We start from the raw sequence: 23,083 nt of genomic DNA, 5'->3' as shown, positions 1-23,083 counted from the left end.
GTTTCTACACAGATATTTCCCCTTACTGTGATAGATGTACTAATGGATTGGCCACACTAATTCATATGTTTTGGACATGACCGAGCCTCGAAAAATTTGAGAGATGTATTTCAAACTTTTCCTGTACTTTTCAATGTCAATTTTAAGCCCAATCCATTGACTGCCATGCTTGGTATTGTTGAGGATAGTGCCACAAAATTGAAGCCATCCAATTTGCGGGTATTGGCCTTTATGTCTCTTATGGCCAGGAGGGTGATCTTGCTCAAGTGGAAGGAAGCCACTCAAGTTCAATGGCTATCTGATGTTATGTTGTGCCTTGATCTAGAGAAGATTCGTTGTTCGATTTCTGATTCTAAACATGATTTTCTAATGTTATGGGGACCCTTTCCGAATTATTTTCATAATCTTTGAACTGTTATTAAAGTATGGATCTGAGCCATTATTATTATAATATTATATGGTAAGATATTTTTCTTTTCTCTTTTTTTTTTAAACGAACCAGCTCATTTTGGTAGTTGGGGTAGATTTTTTTTAATATAATAAAATTATTTAATTTTATTTCATTTCATAATTCAATCTTTTCTAGATGATTGATTTGGAATATAGGATTCTGTGATCATATTACTGTGATTTAAATGTAATGTAATTTGTATTATTTACTTGTATCCTCATGAATTTTGTATTTGTATTCATGCAATTTATATAATATCAATAAAAATATTGAGTAGACATTTAGGTCACAAAGATCTTCTTTTAAATAATATATTTACAACTTGATAAGCTATTATTAATTCCTCAGAAACAAATCTCTCAGCAACAGAGCTTCACTATTAACCAAAATTATATTAAGGTAATTGTTTTATTTATGTACTTGTCTTGCATAGATCAATTCATTGCAACAATGCATTAAGGTAGTACAAGGTAAAACAATAACAGAGTGCAGAATACAGTGTAAAAGTCACAGAGAAAGTGAAATGCAGGGAGACAATGAGGCAAAAGGCCAAAACAATGTAGATTGTGCGATCAAGAGTCCATCTTATGGTATTGGGAAACCATTCAAGAGCCTTTAATAGCAGGATAGAATTTGTTCTTTAGCCTAGTGGCATGATCTCAGGCTTTCACAACTTCCACCAGATTGGAGGGGGCAAAGAAAGAATGTCTGGGGTTGGTGCTTCTTTGATTATGTTGGCAGCTTTACCGAGGTAGCAAGAAGTGTAGACAGAGACCATAGATGTTTCCATGATGTAGTGAGCTGTGTCCATAATTTATTGGAGTTTTTCGAGGATGTAACCAGGAAGATAGACGCAGGAGATCCAGTGGATGTGGTGTACCTTGACTTTCAGAAGGCATTTGATAAGGTACCACATAGGAGATTCGTGGGTAAAATCAGAGCTCATGGCATTGGGGGGAGAATATTGACATGGATAGAAAACTGGTTGGCAGATAGAAAGATGAATGGGTGTTTCTCGGAATGGCAGGTGGTGACTAGTGGGGTGCCACAGGGCTCGGTATTGGGACCACAGCTGTTTACGATTACGTCAATGATTTAGAGGAAGGCATTGTGAATAACATCAGCAAGTTTGCTGATGATACTAAGCTGGGTGGCAGTGTGAATTGTGATGAGGATGTTAGGAGAATTCAAGGTGACTTGGATAGGCTGGGTGAGTGGGCAGAAACTTGGCAGATGGCGTTTAATGTGAATAAGTGTGAGGTTATTCACTTTGGGAGCAAGAATAGGAAGGCAGGTTATTATCTGAACGGTGTGGAGTTAGGTAAGGGAGAAATACAAAGAGATCTAGGAGGACTTGTTCATCAGTCTCTGAAGGTGAATGGGAAAGTGCAGCAGGCAGTGAAGAAGGCTAATGGAATGTTGGCCTTTATTACAAAGGGAATTGAGTACAAAAGCAAGGAAATCCTTTTCCATTTGTACAGGGCCCTGGTGAGACCATACCTGGAGTATTGTGTGCAGTTTTGGTCTCCAGGGTTAAGGAAGGACATCCTGGCTGTGGAGGAGGTGCAGCGTAGGTTCACTAGGTTAATTCCTGGGATGTCCGGACTGTCTTAAGCAGAGAGGTTAGAGAGACTGGGCTTGTACACGCTGGAATTAAGGAGATTGAGGAGGGATCTGATTGAGACATATAAGATTATTAAGGGATTGGACAAGATAGAGGCAGGAAATATGTTCCAGATGCTGGGTCAGTCCAGTACCAGGGGGCATGGTTTAAGAATAAGGGGTAGGTCATTTAGGACAGAGTTGAGGAGGAACTTCTTCTCCCAGAGAGTTGTGGAGGTGTGGAATGTGCTGCTTCAGAAGGCAGTGGAGGCCAATTATCTGGATGCTTTCAAGAAGGAGCTAGATAGGTATCTTATGGATAGGGGAATCAAGGGTTAAGGGGACAAAGCAGGAACCGGGTATTGATAGTAGATGATCAGCCATGATCTCAGAATGGCGGTGCAGGCTCGAAGGGCCGAATGGTCTACTTGTGCACCTATTGTCTAATGTCATAACTCTCTGCAATTTCTTGCAGCCACGGTCATCCAAAAAGGATGTTATGCTGCAGATACAAATTACTGTGGGTCAAAGGGGATGTGCCAAACATCCTGAGTCTCCTGAGGAACTAGAGTTGCTGGTAGGTTTTCTTGGCTGTGGTGTCAAATGAAGTGGGACTAGGACAGGGTAATGCTTTCTAAGCAGTCCATGAACCTCATCTCGCAATTCGCCTTTTGTACTATTCATTTATTTTTGTAATTTATAGCACTTTATACGGAAACCTACCAAATATTGAAAAGCCTACATAGAATGCATACGGGGACGATATTTCTCATAATGAGAGTCTAGGACCAGACAGCACAGCCACAGAATAGAAGGACATCCCTTTAGAACAGAGAACAAAAATCCTCAAAAACTGTAGTACAGGTAGAAGATCGTTAAGAAGTCATATGGGATACTTGCCTTTATTAGTCAGTGCATAAAACATATGAACAGGGAGGTTATGGTGCAATTTTTATAAAATATTAGTAAGGCCACAACTGGAATACACACTATGGTAAGGATTTAATTGCACTGACAGCATGCAAAGGAGATTTACTAGGCAGTTGCCTGGAAACGCAGTATTTCATTTAAATCAAGAGGGTGGATATATCAGCTTTGGTTTCCATGATACAGAGAAGGTTCACTGGGTCCAAAATAAGATATGCAACTTTGAGAATCCAAAGACAATTACACCTATTAAAAACATTAGGAAAGGTAGGACCTCTCAAGGATAAAGGAGGCAATTTCTGCTTGAAGCCTGAAGATGTGAACAAGGTACAGTAGGAACGGGCTCTTCTGCCCATGATGGCTGTGCAGACAATTATGCCAACCTACTGTAAACTAATATGCCTCTATGCACTATACACAAATTCTAAATAGAGCAGAGTTCCATCACAAGCACAATTCTCCCTGCCAGAGGATATCTTCAAGAGGCAGTATCCATCAATCCAGACATGCCCTCTGTGTTACTACCATTGGGGAGAAGGTAAAGAAGGCTGAAGAGTCACATACAACATTTTAGAGACAGCTTCTTTCGTCATCAGATTCCTGACAGTCACAAATTCATGAACACCATCTCATTCTTCATCTTTTGAACTATTTATTTTGCAAACTTAAAGCAATTTTTATGTCTTGCACTGCACTGCTACTGCAAAAAAAAATGACAATGTGTCAGTGATAAAATGTGTCAGTGACTCTGAGTTACTGTGACATTTTGAGTACTATTTTTGCAATTCAAAGCCCTGAATCAACATTGAAGCCTCACAACTGGGAACTTCACTAATTCAAGCAAATACAAGAAATGTAAAGTTCCACAGATCAAAAACCAATGGACCCTAAATATAAAGTATTTTGCTCCCTGAGGAGGTTACAGACATTTGTGACGCTTGAATAGTTTTTTGCCTACAATATTCCTAATCCATGCTCACTCCAAATAGAGCTTAGTATGTGGCTGTCAGCCCATACTCAATGATGACATCAACTGGCCTGCTTTCATACTTTTGTGTGCATGTTTCAGTACACCCACTGACCACTTGATAAGGTACACCATCTAATCAGCAGTACTCAATGCATAGTAGCATGCACTCACGGGCAAGAGATTCAAAGGTTGTTCAGACCAAACATCTGAATGGGGAAGAAATGTAATCAAAGTGACCTTGACCGTGAAATGAATATTGGTGCCAGAAGGGGTGGTTTGAGTATCTTAGAAATTACTTGTCTCCTGGGATTTTCATGCACAACAGTCCCTAGAGTCAACAGAGAATGGCGCAAACAATAAAAAACATCCAGTGAGCGGATGTTCCGTGGGTGAAAATGCCTCGTTAATGTGAGGGGTCGGAGGAGGAGAAAAGCCAAGCTGCTTCAAGCTGACAGGAAGATGATAGTAATTCAAATATTTAGATTTAGATTATGAGGACGCTCAGTCCTTGTTTATTGTCATTTAGAAATGATACAATGTTCCTCCAGAGTGACATCACAAAAAAAACAGGACAAACCAAAGACTAACGCTGACAAGACCACATAATTATAACATATAGTTACAGCAGTGCAAAGCAATTCCATAATTTGATAAAGAACAGACCATGGGAACTGTAAAAAAAAAAGTCTCAAGTTCCGATCGACCGCCGATCGTCCCCGATAGCAGGCAGCAGAAGGGAGAAACACTCTCTGCCATAAACTTCTAGGCACCGACAACTATCGATGCATTGGAAGCACCCAACCCACTCAACTCTGAGTCCGTCCGAAAACTTCGAGCCTCCAGCCAGCCCTTCAACACCGAGCACCATTTCTGCCGAGCGCTTCGACCCCGTCCCGGCTGTGAGCAACATGCAAAGCCGAGGATTCGGGGCCTTCCCCTCCGAAGATTCAGGATCACACAACAACAGCGGCAGCGAAAGAGGCATTTCAGAAGTTTCTCCAGATGTTCCTCCATTCTCTCACGTCTATTTCCATCAAATCAGAACTGTGCACGGCACCCTACTTGACAGATTACAGATATCATTCACCGAACTGGTCGCGCAAGCTGCGTCGCATCCATCTTCTCCTGCGTCCATCTTCTCCTAACCACATTTTACAACAGTGGTGTGCAAAAGAGCATCTCCAAATGCACAACACATCACACCTTGAAGTGGATGGCCTACAGCTGCAAAACACTACTGAAAATACACTCATGGTCACTTTATTAGGTACAGGATATACTGGGGAAAAGTGGTACTGAGTGAGTAGCGTTTTACTTTTAGCATTCCATTTATACATTCACCAGCCTCTGGTTTAACATTGTAGACCACATTTGTACTTCTCAATGTATCATGTGGCAGCATCTGCACAACTGATTTTGTGTGTATAACAGCTTAGTACAGCAGTTGGTGCTGCTATCTCAATTCCAAAGATTCTGGTTCGATTCTGACCTGAAGCAAAACTGGGCTAATTATAGCACAGCATTTAGTAAGGGACAGTACATTGTTAGCACCTGTTATTAGGCAAGTTCATATCTGACAAAAGGGTACTGGACAGCTGGTCAGAATTCATGACAAACACATTTTATGGGAAAGACAAAGATAGCTAGATCTGAGATCCAAAGATGATAAATGAAGTTGCAAATTTATTTAAAAAGCAAAAGGAAGCTGAAATCAGACAAGAGGGTAATCAGGGAGAGGATAAAACCACTCAAGGACATGGAGGGAATTTATGCCCAAAGTCATAAAGAAGCGGGCAAAGTACGAAACAAGAACATCACACTAGTATTCAGCAAGGAGAAAGATGTAGGGGACAGTGAGACCAGGAAGGGGTTTGTTGATACTCTAGGACATGCCAACAGACTCATAAATATGCAGGGAATGGAAGAATATAAAAGATGTACAGACAGAAAGGATTTACATTTATCTGCAATTATGTTTGCACAGACATCGCAGACAAAAGAACTTACTGCCATACTGTACTGTTCTATCATGGATAAATCACCGGGACTGGATGGGATGTACCCCAGGCTACTGTGAGAAGCGAAGCAGGAGATTGCTGAGCCTTTGGCAATGACCTTTGTATCATCAATGAGTATGGGAGAGGTTTCGTAGGATTGGAGGCTTGCAGATGTTGTTCCCTTATTCAAGAAAGGGAGTAGAGATAGCCCAGGAAATTATAGGTTAGTGAGTCTTACTTTAGTGGTTGGGAAGTTGATAGAGAAGATCCTGAGAGGCAGGATTTATGAACATTTGGAGAGGCATAATATGATTAGGAATAGTCAGCATGGCTTTGTCAAAAGTAGGTCGTACCTTATGAGCCTGATTGAATTTTCTGAGGATGTGACTAAACACACTGATGAAAGTAGAGCAGTAGATGTAGTGTATATGGATTTCAGCAAGGCATTTATAAGGTACCACATGCAAGGCTTTTTGAGAAAGTAAGGAGGCATAGGATCCAAGGGGACCTTGCTTTCTGGATCCAGAACCGGCTTGCCCACAGAAGGCAAAGAGTGGTTGTGGATGGGTCATCTTCTGCATGGAGGTCGGTGACCAGTGGTGTGCCTCAAGAATCTGTTCTGGGACCCCTACTCTTCGTGATTTTTTATAAATAACCTGGATGACGAAGTGGGAGGGATGAGTTAGTAAACTTGCTGATGACACAAAGGTTGGGGGTGTTGTGGATAGTGTGGAGGGCTGTCAGGGGTTATAGCAGGACATCAATAGGATACAAAACTGGGCTGAGAAGTGGCAGGTGGTGTTCAACCCAGATAAGTGTGAGATGATTCATTTTGGTAGGTCAAATATGATGGCATAATATAGTATTAATGGTAAGACTCTTGGCAGAGTGATCAGAGGAATATTGGGGTCCGAGTCCATAGGATATTCAAAGGTGCTGCGCAGGTTGACTGTGTGGTTAAGAAGGCATACGGTACATTGGCCTTCATCAACTGTGTGGTCGAGTTTAAGAGCCAAGAGGTAATGTTACAACTTTATAGGACCCAGGTCAGACCCCAATTGGAATACTGTGCTCAGTTCTGGTCACATCACTACAGGAAGGATGTGGAAACCATAGAAAGGGTGGAGAGGAAATTGACAAGGATGTTGCCTGGATTGGGGAGCATGCCTTATGAGAATAGGTTGAGTGAACTTGGCCTTTTCTCCTTCGAGCGACGGATGATGACAGGAGAGACAAGAACCCTTTCTATGGTTTCCACGTAACCATATCATGCCTCTCCAAATGTTCATTAGTCCTGCCTCTCAGGATCTTCTCCATCAACTTACCAACCACTGAAGAAAGACTCACTGGCCTATAATTTTCTGGGCTATCCCTACTCCGTTTCTTGAACAAGGGAACAACATCTGCAACCCTCCAATCCTCCAGAAACTCTCCCGTCCTCATTGATGATGCAAAGATCATTGCCAGAGGCTCAGCAATCTTTTCCCACGCTTCCCACAGTAACCTGGGGTATATTTCATCCAGTCCTGGTGACTTATCCAACTTGATGCTTTCCAAAAGCTCTAGCACATCCTCTTTCTTAATGTCTATATGCTCAAACTTTTCAGTCCGCTATAAGTCATCCCTACAATCACTAAGGTCCTTTTCCATAGTAAATACTGAAGCGAAGTATTCATTAAGTACCTCCGCTATCTCCTCCAGTTCCATACACACTTTTCCACTGTCACACTTGATTAGTCCTATTCTCTCACGTCTTATCCTCTTGCTCCTCACATACTTGTAGAATGACTTGGGACTTTCCTTAATCTTGCTCGCCAAGGCCTTCACATGGCCCCTTCTGGCTCTCCTAATTTCATTCTTAAGCTCCTTCTTGTTAGCCTTCTAATTTTCTAGATCTCTAACATTACCTAATTTTTTTGAACCTTTCATAAGCTTTTCTTTTCTTCTTGACTGGATTTTCAACAACCTTTGTACACCACAGTTCCTGTACCCTACCATCCTTTCCTTGTCTCATTGGATTGTACCTGTGCAGAACGTCACGCAAATATCCCCTAAACATTTGCCATATTTCTACCGTACATTTCCCTGAGAACATCTGTTCCCAATTTATACTTCCAAGTTCCTGCCTGTAGCCTCATATTTCTCCTTACTCCAGAGTTAAATGCTTTCCTAACTTGTCTGTTCCTATCCTTCTCCAATGCTATGGTAAAGGAGATAGAATTATGATCACTATCTCCAAGATACTCTCTCACTGAGAGACCTGACCAGGTTCATTTCCCAATACCAGATCAAGTACAGCCTCTCCTTTTGTAGGCTTATCTACATATTGTGTCAAGAAACCTTCCTCACACACTTAGCAAACTCCACTCCATCTAAACCCCTTGCTCTAGAGAGATGACAATCAATATTTGGGAAATTAATATCTCCTACCACAGCGACCCTATTATTACACCTTTCCAGAATCTATCTCCTTATCTGCTCCTCAATGTTCCTGTGACTATTGGGAGGTCTATAAAAAAACACCCAGTAGAATTATTGACCCCTTCCTGTTCCTAACTTCCACTCACAGAGACTCAGTAGACCTGGGGTCCCCAACCTTTTTTGCACCGCGGACCGGTTTATTATTGACAATATTCTTGTGGACCGGCCGGACCCGGGGGGGGGGGGGTAGGGTTGCCAACGAACAAGAATAGCAGTCAAATCCGTTGTGTTTACCCCGAGAAAGACTACCATGACCATGAAGCCTTGCGCAGGCACCTGTGTGCACATGCGTGACATGCGTGTACATGCCGATTTTTTTCTACAAATCATTTTTGGCGATTCTGTTCGGGGGGGGGGGTGTTAATCACGACCAGAATATAGGTGATAAGTGGCTAATACACTCAATTTCGTTTCCAAAAGGATTTATCTAACGAATTTAATATTAAACACACAGCGCATATTTTCCTCGCATGAATATAGCGATAAGTCAATTATCAAGGGAGGAGCTTGAAGTAAGTGTTGAACGAACTTCCAGTAGAAGTGGTAAAGGCAGGTTCGATATCATCATTTAGAGAAAAATTGGATAGGTATATGGACAGGAAAGGAATGGAGGGTTATGGGCTGAGTGCAGGTTGGTGGGACTAGGTGAGAGTAGCGTTTGGCACGGACTAGAAAGGCAGAGATGGCCTGTTTCCGTGTGTGACGAAGGTCCGTCACTAACTACGGACGGCACATGGTGCACTCGGTAAAACACTTATCCCCAGCAGTAATAGTGACTGGGTCTGAAACAGAGCTGCTGCATGGAGCTGTCTCATATAGAGGCAGCAGCAACCTGCACAGGTGTGCTGATGGTGGAGGATACCATCTTTAATTGGATAATTGAGTTAATTAGCTTTTGGTTGGTCTAGGGGGAGGGGCCTAGCAGTTATAAGCCTCAGGTTACCAAGGCCATAGTTTTTTTCCCAGTTTTTGTCTTGTTTTGAGGTAAATAAAAGTACCTCAATTTATTTTTGTGACTCAAGCCATCTAGTTATTTTTCTTAAACAATTGACCCACAGTTTTTTGTGACACCGTGCTGTAATTGTTATAAGTGTAACCATACAAGTCAATAGCTTCATAACATTTTAAGTAACATTTGGATATTAAACACACAGCACATATTTTCCCTGTATGAACATATAAAATCATTGCAAAACACCAATATTGCTGAATCAGTGGGAGCACTGGGCTTGTTTCCCTGCAACAAGACAGTGCCATCGAAGGGTGATGGGAGACAGCGATACTTGACGGGGGTTCCTTATGTCCAGTCTATTCCACAATTTAGTTTTCATTACATTCATTGCAAAGATATGTTGGAAATGGAAGCAACATTTTCAGTGCTCTGTGGCTATCTCAGGATATTTAGCCTTGACTTTGATCCAGAATGCCGGCAGAGATGTTATGTCAAACATACCTTTCAGCCCGCCGTCATTTACAAGCTCGAGGAGTTGATCTCCTTCCCGCGCTGACATGGATGATGCGTGTGTAATGACCTCGCGTGCGTTCCAAGCTCAACAGTGGGCGTGACAGGGAATGAGGAAAGGTGCAGCTGGACTGCTCAATAGACAATTGCTCTATCTTTTTCTGCAGCCGTGACACTAATCTCTGATCAACAGTGCCACACCCCACCTCTTTTGCCTCCCTCCCTGTCCTTTCTGAAACATCTAAAGCCTGGCACCCTAAGTAACCATTCCTGCCCTTGAGCCATCCAAGGCCACAACACCGTAGTTCCAAATACTAATTCACGCTCTAAGCTCATCCGCTTTGTTCATGATGCTTCTTGCATTAAATTTATTGGAGAAGGTTCTTAGGATAGGGTCTACTAACATCTGGAAAAGTACAGAATTATTAGGCATAGTTAGCAACACTTTAGGGAGACGAGTTCATGTCCTATGAACTTGAATAAGTTTCTGAGGAGGTGACGAAGATAACTTATGAGGTTGGAGCAGCAAATAGACTACAGTAAAGCAATCAACAAGATCATTCATGGTAGGCCGACCCAGAAGTTTAAGGCACATGTAATTCATGGTAACTTGGCCAAAGTCCAAGGTATTATCAAGGTACATATATGTCACCATATGATACCCTGATATTCATTTTCTTGCAGGCTTTTTACAGGAAAATAAATACAACAATTTCTGAAAAAACAATGTGCAAAAGAAGACAAATCCTGTAAATAAAAATAAAGAATCCTGAGAACACGAGTTGTAGAATCCTAGAAATTGCATCTATAAGTTATGGAATCAGTTCAGAGTTGTGGTGAGAGAAATTATCCACTCTGGTTCAGGAGCCTGATGTTTTAAAGGTCATAACTATTTGTGAACCTGGTGGTGTGGGAACGAAGGCTCCTGTATCCTCTGCTTAATGGTAGTAGCAAGAGAGAGCATGGTCTGGATGGTGGGAGTCCTTGATGATTGATGCTGCTTTCTTGTGGCAGCATTCAGGTAAACGTGCTCAAAGGTGATGAAGCCTTTGCCCGTATCCAGTCCTTCCATGGACTTTTCTGTTCCTGGGTACTGCTGTCAGGATACTTTTCACTGTGCATCTATAGAAGTTTGTCAAAGATTTTGGTAACATGCTAAAACTCCATAAGCTTCTAACCAAATAGAGGCGTTATCCTCTATTTTTTTGTGATGGCACTTACATCCTGGGCCCAAGACAGATACTCCTATATGATAATGCCAAGCAACTTAAAATTACTGACCATCCTGTCTCTGATCTCCTAAGGAGGACTCACTCATGGACCTCTGGCTTCTTCCTCCTGTAGTTGATAAGCAGCTCTCTGGTTTTGCTAACGCTGAGTAAGAGGGTGCTGTTGAGGCACCATTCAACTAGATTTTTCATTCTCTCACATATGTGCTGATTCGTCACCACCTGTGATTCGACCAACAACACTGCTGTCATCAGCAAACTTAAATATGGCACTGACCAAATTCAAAACTGGCCTAGCCATATAAAATAGGGTTTGTGGTGGAAATGTGTTACTTTGACAGGTCTGTGACCAGAAGTATTCCACAAGGATGTGTGGTGGGACCTCTGTTGTTTGCTAATTATTTGGACAGAAGTGTAAGTGGCCAGATTAACAAGTTTGCAGATGACTCAAAAATGGGCAGAATTATGGATTGTGAAAAAGACTGCCTATGGATTCAGCAGAACATACACCATGGCAAATGTGGTGAGGTGAATTTAATCAGAGAGAGTGTGAGGTGTTACACAACAACAGCCAGGATGTGGGGTGAAAATTCCAACGGGAGACTGAAGAGGAATGTAAAAAGTGCAAAGTTATGATAATCATGCACCATTTAAATATGCAGTAAAATTGGGAAAATCAGGTTTGTGAGAGAAGTAATTTGTAGAATGCAATGAGATTTCTGTCAGAGTACTTCCAGTAAGATGACAGCAGCCTCTCGGGGCCAACTAGAGATACACTTTTCCTTTTAAAATGTGTTTTTTTTAAAGAACATAAGAACATTGGGTACAGCAGGTCTACTGCATCAGTAATCTGTTCATTGTTTGGAACAGCAGGCCAGGGCATCAAAGGAGCAGCCGGTGCTTGGGTCAGAGAAGACACTGAAGGCTGTGTAACATGGTGTCTGTGCTCATTTGGGAGCTGGTCTCTCCTGTCAGAGCTGCCCTCCAGTGTTCAACCAGTTGATGACAGGCTGTTTCCCAGGAGTTGTACCAACAATCTGCATTTCGCTCAGGGCCTTGAACTATACATGTGTTTTCTTGCGCAACGATGTGTGTTGTTATTTTTAATATACATTATGCTCCAGAGGAATGTTGAATCATTTGACTGTATACATGTATGGCTTGAATGATAATTAAACTTGACTGGATGGCTTTTATTTTAAGAGCAGCTGCTCTAAAATAGTCAATTCTGGATTGGATGTTGTGTAATGAACCAGATTTTATTAGGGAGCTTACGGAGGAAGTAATCACAATATGATGGAATTCACCCTGCAGTTTGAGATATAAAAAGGTGAAGGGAAAGGATGGACCAAGAGCTGCAAGCATGAGGAGGACCGAAGTAAGGAGGGTGATGAGGGAAGATTGGAAGTAATGACAAAAGCTGTGAAAAAAAGGTGGAGGGAACAAAAGCCTACAGATGTTGGTGGGGAAGGGAAAGGGAAAGGTTGACCATTGACTATTGGTGTTCCACTGATGTCCGTGTTGGGACTGATTTTTTTCTTACGTAATATGTCAATAATTTGGATAATGGAATTGTTGATTTTTTTCCAAAGTTTGCAGATGATAGAAAGATAGGTGAAGAGGCTGGTGTTTTGAGGAAGTACAGAAGCTAAAGGAACACAAATTAGGAGCATTGGCAAAGAAGTGGCAGAGGAATACAGTGTTGGGAAGCATATGGTCATGCACTTTGGTAGAATAAATGATTATTTTCTAAGTGAAGAGAAAATACTAAAAACTGAGGCGCAAAGGGACTATGCAGTCCTTGTGCAGGATTCCCTAAAGGTTAATTTGCTGGTTGAGTCTGTGTGAGGAAGGCAAATGCAATGTTAGAATTCATTTCAAGAGGACTAGAATATAAAAGCAAGGGTGTACTGTTGAGACTTTATAAAGCACAGGTGAGGCTTCACTTGAAGCATTATGAGCAGTTTTGGGCCCCTCATCTCAGAAAGGACATTCTGAAACTGGAGAGGGTTCAAAAAAGAATCACGAAAATGCTTCCAGGATTGAACGGCTTGTCACGTGAAGGGCGTTTGATGGCTCTGGGCCTGTATTTACTGGAATTCAGAAGAATTAGGGGTGACATTATTGAAGCCCATCGAATGTTGAAAGTGGATGTGGACAGGATGTTTCCTATGGTGGGAGAGTCTTAGACCCAAGGACACAGCCTTGAAATAGATGGGCAATTTTTTTTAGAACGAAGATGAGGAAGATTTCATTAGCCACAGAGTGGTGAATCTGTGGAATTCATTGCACAGGCAGCTGTGGAGGCCGTCTTTACATATATTTAAAGCAGGTTGATACGATTCTTGATTGGTCAGGGCATGAAGGAATACGGGGGGGCGGGGGGAGGCAGAAGATTGGGGCTGAGAGGAAAAATAGATCAGCCATGATGAAATGGCATAGCCTAATTCTGCTGCTATATTTTATTGTCTTATGGAATCAAATTAAGGAAGTTGGGTGGTCAAATGTGAACAGTGGGGGGGGGGGAGTGAGGAGCCTGTGGAATGAGTGTGTGGATGATGGGCAGATAGAACAGGCAGCAGAGGGGATAGACACACATTGTGATGGGGCTGAAGGTTTGGGAGTCTGATGTGGGTGCAGGAGGAACTGAGTATATCAGGGGAAGAAGAAAAGGAACCCAGGGAGCAGTTTACCTGAAACAGGAGAATTCACTGTTCATGCCATGGGGTTACAGACTACTTTAGCAGCTACATCCTTCTAATTTGCATTTAGCCTCAAACCCAGCAGTGGAAGTGCAGGATGGGAAGGAGAATTAAAACGGCAAGCAATTGGCAATTCCAGGGGAATGGTGCTGGTGGAGATGCATCTGAATGTCATTCGCACCTGCGCCCTAGGTCTGCAGTCTTTTGTAACTTAACTTCACAGAATATACTGACTTTAGTAGATACATGAAAAAGTTAGGTGTTTTGAAAATTGACTCCAGACATTGTTTTGAGATGAGTGTTTTTGTGGACAGTGAAAATGATGAGGCAGTTAAATGCTCGAGGTATCTTACCAACTGATCTGAATTCCGGATCATTCTCATTGGCTGTTGCAACAACAAATTATCAGCATACAGCCCAATAGAAGTAAACTTTTTTTTTGCAAAAACTACCATTTTCTTCAGTTTGTAACAGTTGTATTTCCAAATATTAGCAGAAATTATGTGTGGGTTTCAGGAGGCAGGGTGTATAAGTTTAAAAGCTACTGATGTAAATGCACACTGGGTCTGACAAAGTAACTCCAGATAAAGAATTTGAAATAATTCAAACAGAATCTCTGACTAGTCATGTTTGGAATGAGCCTGAGGATTGGGAAGCTATTTATGTAACCCAGAGGGAAATAAAGATGCAGTTATCCATGGCCATGTGTAATCTCAAGCCTTTAGACTTCAGAAGGAGCAATTTGCACAGAACAACTCCCTAAAGTATTCCCTTTTTATGGCGCTCCACCTACTAATGGGCCAGGACGTAACTAGAGTTTAGCACTGAGAAGAAAAAGACACTGGCTTAGCATGATTCCATGATCATCAGATTAATAGGACAGCTCCAAGTATTTCAAAGGAGGATCCTGCAGAGTCAACTGAACTATATGTGCCTTTTGTTTTTTCTTCAATCTAGCACCTAGGTCAATGCCAGGGAAACAAAGGTTTTATTCTTATTGTCTTCTGATGTACGAGTTTAATACAAGTGAATGGATTCTTTGGCCATTTCAGACAATTAAGAATTTTTGGGGTCATGTAGAAGCCAGAACACTTGAGAAGATAATCAGTGAATCAAACACTTTCCTTTTACAACATGTGTGCGGTTGTCCAGTAAGCTTTATTAATTTTTTGGTATAAATTCCAAGCCTAGTTAATAGAACTTTAGGCTAAATTTTCCAGCTGCTGGAGTAGATTCAGAGGTTGTGCTACAATTTGAGAATAAATATAATGATAACGTAGAATGACACAGCACAGGAACAGGTTCTTCAGCCAACAATGTCTGCACTGAACACTTTGCAAAATTAAACTAAATCTCTTCTGCCTGCATATGATCCATATCCCTCCATTCCCTGCACATTCATGCATCTATCTAAAATCAGATCAAGGGCAGATCACAACCTGGTGCATCTAAAACCCTGCTACGTGCCTCTAAACCTGCAACCTCTAGGACAGTGAGAAAATGGTCAGAGGAGGCTTATGAGGCACTCCAGGGTTGTTTTGAGGTGACAGACTGGCAGGCACTCGGTGGGCCACATGGAGAGGATATTGATGGGCTCACAGAGTGCATCACTGATTATATCAACTTCTGTGTGGACTGCTATGTTCTGACAAGAACTGTCCTTTGTGATTCAAATAACAAGCCATGGGTGACAAAGGACATTAAGTTCTTTAATAAATCTTTTTTAAAAATAATACATTTATAAACGCTGCCAATATTCACAAGGGTCCAATCATGCTAATTTTTGTTCATTAAATTATCATAAAAAGTTCGGGTTACAGGTTGAAATCTCAATATCATCTGAGATCAGCAAAAATACGGTGATCTAAACAAGAGGATACCAATATAACTGAACATTTAGTAAATCTCTGCCAAATAAACATATTTTTGGTACTTACCTTCTGTGCTGGTTGCAATGGTTTCCGTCTTTTCTCAGTTGTATACAGATTAATTTCTCCATCTCCTTTGCAAAGACGCAATTCCTCCTGAAATCTGAAATCAGTCAGTTCTTCTAAGTGGATAATATTCATTTTTAAAGCAGCTATTTACTTACGTATTTAATATGCTCTCCTAAATTTCTGCGGATCATATGTCATGCAGGATAATAATCAATCTTGATACAACCAGAATTTGTTTGCCAATATCTATTATTTTCAAATCCAAATTCAAAACTGATCATGTAATAGACATGATCCAATGACATCAAACAAAAATCAATGCATCTGTGAAAAAGAACACATTCTCCACTGAAGTAACTCCAGGATATCTAAAAATCATTTGGGGAGTTCATATCAATATGTGATATCATGCTAAGCTGTGTAAACTATTCAGCAGTCCATTCATTTTAGGAATTTAATTTTCCTTTCCTCAGAGTAACAACTTCACACAATTCAAAGAATTATACAGTACAGCTAAATAATAATTCTGCCTTGAAACACAGAGACATGAACACAGAGGAGGTTATCCATTTCAAAAATAATGATCTGGAAACATGTTGCACTGAAGTTAAATAAAAAGTTTGCCTTGCATCTAAAAAACAATTCTAAGATATTATTTAACAAATATTGCAATTTAAATATTAATATATTTTAAACTATATTTCAAACTTTAATCCTATAATCAAATATTGCAATGTGCATAATTTGCAGTAGCCAATGAAATGGTAAACTGATGAGACCAAATAACAACAGACTGGCAATAATGCGTCTTCCTCATGTAGAATGCACCCATGTTACCGAGGAGTTGTGTTCAAAAGCTATCTGGTATAGCAATTTCACCATCCCAGCCCCACATTGACTTAATCCAACATAACAAATGAAGATGCCTTCCTGAGGAAAGTTTATCCTTGGACAGTAAGTCTCCCACCAATGCTGATTGAATTGTAGGCAGAACAGAGGGTTATTGTTTTACTTAATGAGAAGTAGATGTTACAATGTTTGATAAGTATAATTGTAAAGGTATTATTGACGAGAAAATCGTTCCTAGTTTCCAAAACAAACCGCTGAAGTGGCCTCCCACCGTGAACCACTGCCTGCGATCATTGTACGTTTTGTTCTGTGTAGATTTTCTGTTTATTCCTTTCTTACCACAAATTGTTATAAGAGTGAATTTTTATTCCCATTTTTTTTCCGGCAGTGATCCATGAATTCTGTTAAGGATGAATTTTCATCATTCAAACTGTTGTAACACCAGTTTGCATTGATCTGTGGAACGGTATTATTACCTGCTAATTCCAGGTGAAAGCTCCATAACTACAACCCTCCTGCTCCATGCCATCAGGTCTCTCTCTGTAGCAATTTGACTTCTGGGAGCGTTATTATGCATTTGTCGGACACCTTCAATTTGACCATGCCGTCGAAGTCCAATATTCGGTGAAGGCAACAAGGCTACAATACAGAAGAGATCTTTAGTATTTGTAGGAAGTGCATTAAATATGCAGCATGGTTACATTCTTAAACAAAGCAATTCTAGCTAAATAGCCCATAATTTACTTTAAAATGTCTACAAAACTGACTTGTTGCAGATTTACAAATCATCTACATAGCACTGTCATGCACAGCCGAGAATATCATTTTAAATAACAAAGCCCAAAGAAATGTACAAGAAATTTTAGAAGTATTTACAAAACAAAAAAATAAATATATATACCTACACACACACACGTACTGAAGAAGAGATGAAAAAAAAAAATCAGTATTTATCACTCTTCCCAAGAAACCTGGAGAATGTGAATTACATTGGACCATAAGTTTAGTGAGTCATATCACCAAGATACTTCTAAGAATTTTGATGACAAGAGCTAAAAGTAAGATACAGGCTGAAATAGGTAAAGAACAATGTGGTTTTGTGAAAGACAAAGGTACAAGAAACTCAACATTGATGTTAAGGATACTATCAGAACAAGCTATTCAAGTGCAAACAGATTTGTTTGTTTTATCGACTACACAAAAGCATTTGATAAAGTGAAGCACAATGTTATTTGAAATATTACAGAAAACTCTGGATCTAGATTCGAAAGACCTCTGCCTAATCAGAAATCTGTACTGGGAACAAACTGCCGCTGTAAGAATAGATGGAGAAGTGAGTCAGTTTACGAAAATCAAGAGAGGTGTTAGACAAGGGTGTGTTTTCTCCCCTGATTTGTTTAATGTGTACAGTGAAACAATATTACAAAAAATAAAAGACATCTTGGAAATCAAAGTTGGCGGTAAAAACATCAATAATTTCAGATATGCGGATGACAGTGTTAATTTCAAGTATGGAGGAAGAACCATAAAACTTAATTGATATAGTCGTTGAAGAAAGTGCAAAAATGGGTCTATCTATCAACTGCAAAAAGACAGAATGTACGGTGATATCCAAAACGAGGGAGAATCCTATCTGCAGGCTGAGAATAAACGGGGAAGACATAAAACAAGTACAGAACTTTTGCTACTTAGGAAGCTGGGTGACATCAGATGGCAGGTGCGACATGGACATCAAAAGAAGAATAGGGATTGGACAAGACATCTTTACGAGAATGAATGCCAACACTAAACTAGGCACGACAACCCACCTCAGAGTACTGAAATGTTACGTTTATCCAGTTATGTTATATGGATCAGAATGTTGGTCAATATCGAATAACATGAGGAAATGAATTGAAGCAGTGGTTTTTGAGGAGAATGCAAAGAAGATCATGGACAAAACAAATATCTAACGAGGATGTCATGAACAGAGCAAGCACAAAAAGAGAAATAATGTATGAGATCATGAAAAGGCAATGTAACTTCACTGGACATGTGATTAGGAAAGTGGAGTTAAAATGCACGGTAATTATGGGAAGGATTGAAGGGAAGCAAGCAAGAGGAAGGCAAAGACAAATGATGATGGAGACAGCAGCCAGAGAACTGGAAATGAATATCAATGAATTGATCCACTTGACCCAAAACAGGAGTGTGTGGACAAAGCTCAAACTGGGCATGGCACCTGATGATGATGATATACAGTGAAATGCAAAAGTTTGGGCACCTCTGGTCAAAATTCTGTTACTGTGAATAGCTAAGTAAAAGATGACCTGATTTACAAAAGGCATAAAGTTAACGATGACACATTTCTTTAATGTTTTAGCAAGATTGCTTTTTTATTTCCATCTTTTACAGTTTCAAAATAACAAGAAAGGAAAAGGGCCCGAAGCAAAAGTCTGGACACCCTGCATGGTCAGTACTTCGTAATACCCCCTCTGGCAAGTATCACAGCTTGTAAATGCTTTTTGTAGCCAGCTAAGGGTCTTCCAACTCTTGTTTGGGAGATTTTCGCCCATTCTTCCTGGCAAAAGGTTTCTAGTGCTGTGAGATTCTTGGGCTGTCTTGCATGCACTGCTCTTGTGAGGTCTATCCACAGATTTTCGATGATGTTTAGGTCGGGTGACTGTGAGGGCCATGGCAAAATCTTCAGCTTGCGCCTCTTGAGGTAATCCATTGTGGATTTTGAGGTGTGTTTAGGATCATTGTCCTATTGTAGAAACCATCCTCATATCATCATCAGCGGTTTTTTTTTAAACAGACTGTGTGATGTTTGCTTCCAGAATTTGCTGGTATTTAATTGAATTCATTCTTCCCTCTACCAGTGAAATGTTCCCCATGCCACTGGCTGCAACACAAGCCCAAAGCATGATCGATCCAAGCCATGCTTAACAGTTGGAGAGGTGTTCTTTTCATGAATTTTTGCACCCTTTTTTCTCCAAACATACCTTTGCTCAGGCTGGTTCAGATGTTCCTTTGCAAACTTCTGACGCTGAATTTTGGCCACAATGAGCAAAGGTATGTTTGGAGAAAAAAAGGTGCAGAATTTAATGAAAAGAACACCTCTCCAACTGCTCAGCACGGGGGTAAAACCATCATGCTTTGGGCTTGTGTTGCAGCCAGTGGCACAAGGAACATTTCACTGGTAGAGGGAAGAATGAATTCAATTAAATACCAGCAAATTCTGAAAGCAAACATCACACCGTCTGTAAAACAGCTGAAGATTAAAAGAGGATGGCTCCTACAACAGGAGAATGATCCTAAACACACCTCAAAATCCACAATGGACTACCTCAAGAGGCACAAGCTGAAGGTTTTGCCATGGCCCTTACAGTCACCCGACCTAAACATCATCAAAAATCTGTGGATCGACCTCAAAAGAGCAGTGCATGCAAGACGGCCCAAGAATCTCATAGCACTGAAAGCCTTTTGCAAGGAAGAATGGGCGAAAATCCCCCAAACAAGAGTTGAAAGACTCTTAGCTAGCTACAGAAAGCGTTTACAAGCTGTGATACTTGCCAAAGGGGGTGTTACTAAGTACTGACCACGCAGGGTGCCCAAACTTTTGCTTCGGGCCCTTTTCCTTTCTTGTTATTTTGAAACTATAAAAGATGGAAATAAAAAAGTAATCTTGCTTAAAACATTAAAGAAATGTGTCCTCTTTAACCTTGTGCCTTTTGGAAATCAGGTCATCTTTTACTCGCTTAGCTATTCACAGTAACAGAAATTTTGACCAGAGGCGCCCAAACTTTTGCATGCCACCGTATATACTGAAAAACTTATCCTTTCAAGTCCCCTTCCATGCTATCAAAGGAACCACGCTCTAACCAATTTGATATATCAAATTGGGGCGCATATCCCAAAACAATCAGCAGGTCAAGCAATATCTTTGGAGGGAAAAGTAGATTAACATATCATGTTGAAGACACTTCACTAATTCTATTTCAATTGCCACAGATTCTGCTTTCGCCTACTGAATATTTTGTTTTGTATTTGTTTTAGATTTCAAGCATCTGCACACAATCATCATCTCATTGTGTTCTAATCTGCAAAGTGAAATGAAGGGTAAATGACATTTGTTTCAAAAAGCACTTGCTTACCAATGTTTATTTTGAGTTTCACCTGTTGCCATATTTTCTAAATTCTAGTTATGTTTGTGGTTCCTTAAGGTTGTCAATAGCCAGGGGGAGGCAGTGGGGATAAGCTCACAGTACCTATTGAATAATCCCAATGTCGTGTGTTTTGAAAAGCCTCCAACCAAGATCAGCACCCGGCTTTCAGCTATGGCTTTGTTACTAAGCCTGGCAGAACCATTTCAATTGACAGAAGATGTAAAGGTGGGTTACTGAAACCTTAAAACCAGTCACTTTATAAACAGCAGCATACTGTGCACACAGCCCTGAAGAGTGCCGGTACTCAGCATGATGGGGCAAGCTATGTTTCTGCCAACTCGGACTGACTGTCAAGAAGTCGAGATCCAGTTACAGAGAGGTATTGAGACCTAAAGAGGAGTTTATCCACCAGCTTCTAAGGGATGATCACATTAAAACCTGAGCTGAAGTCAATAAACAGCATCTGGCACATGAGATGCCATTTTCATTGGTGCAAAAGAGATAGAGAAATTAGAGAAGTCTTGCAATAACTGTTAAGACCAGATCTGCACTGAAAGTAGTTCAGAAGTTCATTCGGTTGATTCTTGTGATGAACTGGTTGACTTTTGATGAAAAGTTGAGCAGAGTGGGTTTAAATTTATTAAAGTTCAAGAGAATGAGGTGATTTCATTGCAACATCCTAGAACCATTACACAGTATCAGAAAAGCCCTGTCTGCTTCAGACAAAAGATCAAGTGTTTCTTCTCCAAGTTTGCGGATGACACAAAGCTGGGCGGCAGTGTTAGTGTGAGGAGGATGCTAAGGGGATGCAAAGTGACTTAGATAGGTTAGGTGAGTGGGCAAATTCATGGCAGATGCAATTTAATGTGGATAAATGTGAGGTTATCCACTTTGGTGGCAAGAACATGAAAACAGATTATTATCTGAATGGTGGCCGATTAGGAAAAGGGGAGGTGCAACGAGACCTGGGTGTCATTGTACTCCAGTCATTGAAAGTGGGCATGCAGGTACAGCTGGCAGTGAAAAAGGCAAATGGTATGCTGGCATTCATAGCAAGAGGATTCGAGTACAGGAGCAGGGAGGTACTACTGCAGTTGTACAAGGACTTGGTGAGACCACACCTGGAGTATGCTGTGCAGTTTTGGTCCCCTAATCTGAGGAAAGACATTCTGCCATAGAGGAATTACAAAGAAGGTTCACCAGATTGATTCCTGGGATGGCAGGACTTTCATATGAAGAAAGACTGGATGAACTGGGCTTGTACTCATTGGAATTTAGAAGATTGAGGGGGGATCTGATTGAAACATATAAGATCCTAAAGGGATTGGACAGGCTAGATGCAGGAAGATTGTTCCCGATGTTGGGGAAGTCCAGAACGAGGGGCCACAGTTTGAGGACCGTTTGAGGGGGAGGGATGGAGCCAAGAGCTGGACAGGTGATAGGCAAAAGGGATACGAGAGGATCATGGGACAGGAGGTCCGGGAGGAAAGACAAGGGGCGGGGGGGGGGGACCCAGAGGATGGGCAAGGGGTATATTCAGAGGGACAGAGGGAGAAAAAGGAGAGTGAGAGAAAGAATGTGTGTATAAAAATAAGTAACAGATGGGGTACGAGGGGGAGGTGGGGCATTAGCGGAAGTTAGAGAAGTCGATGTTCATGCCATCAGGTTGGAGGCTACCCAGACGGAATATAAGGTGTTGTTCCTCCAACCTGTTCCAGCATCTGCAGAATTCCTGTTGTTTGCTTTACAATATATTGCTTTTTCATAAAGGAATGCCAATTTGTACATTAAACAAGTTCAATGTTACAAAGCATCAGCTTTCAATTAATGAGAATATTATGAGCCTGCTAATTTTCATATATACTGTTACCCACCACTATCTAGTGAATTCAATCTATTGTAAGGACCATCTGGTACGGATATTCCTTCAGTTCGCTGCCCCACATCAATTTCTTGCTGGAGGTCTCTGATATCATCATCTGGAACACTGGTTTCCTGATCATACTGATCATCTGTCTGTTGGCTAATAATCTGTTCCACTACTTCGCCATTACCTGAAAGAGCACCACAGACGTTATCACTTACATTCACATTTCAGATACAAGTAAACATCTTTTTTCTTCAAATATTAGGTTACGAAAGAATACGCAAGGTGATAGTTTACTAAAGCTAAGATAAAACTCATGGATCCTGGTATGAGAGAGGAGTTACCTAAAGTAAATTGGAAGGAGATGCTTACATGGATGACAGCAGAGCAGCAATGGCATGAGGATCTGTGAAAAATGAGGAAGGAGCAAGACAAATGTATTCCAAAAATGAAGAAATACT

General features: G+C 40.9%; 1 protein-coding gene across 7 annotated transcripts in view; it reads right to left on the bottom strand.

Moving 5' to 3' along the window:
- The window catches only part of brwd3 (bromodomain and WD repeat domain containing 3), a 278,952-nt gene that overhangs the window by 182,944 nt on the left and 72,925 nt on the right, over nt 1-23,083 (bottom strand). For all 7 annotated transcript variants that reach the window (XR_010019491.1, XM_063060431.1, XM_063060433.1 and 4 more), the window contains exons 18-20: nt 22,630-22,809; nt 17,084-17,246; nt 15,759-15,852 (exon numbers count right to left, since the gene is read on the bottom strand). Coding sequence is in view for 6 of the 7 variants with exons in the window: in XM_063060431.1 (XP_062916501.1) it covers nt 15,759-15,852; nt 17,084-17,246; nt 22,630-22,809 (437 nt within the window). In the remaining variant the exon portion in view is untranslated. The remainder of the gene's footprint in view (nt 1-15,758; nt 15,853-17,083; nt 17,247-22,629; nt 22,810-23,083) is intronic.

Source organism: Mobula hypostoma, chromosome 10 (genome assembly GCF_963921235.1).
Source record: "Mobula hypostoma chromosome 10, sMobHyp1.1, whole genome shotgun sequence".
Classification (NCBI taxonomy): domain Eukaryota; kingdom Metazoa; phylum Chordata; class Chondrichthyes; order Myliobatiformes; family Myliobatidae; genus Mobula; species Mobula hypostoma.
Note: the sequence above shows the minus strand (reverse complement) of the source record. Positions and strands in the feature narration are given on the sequence as shown.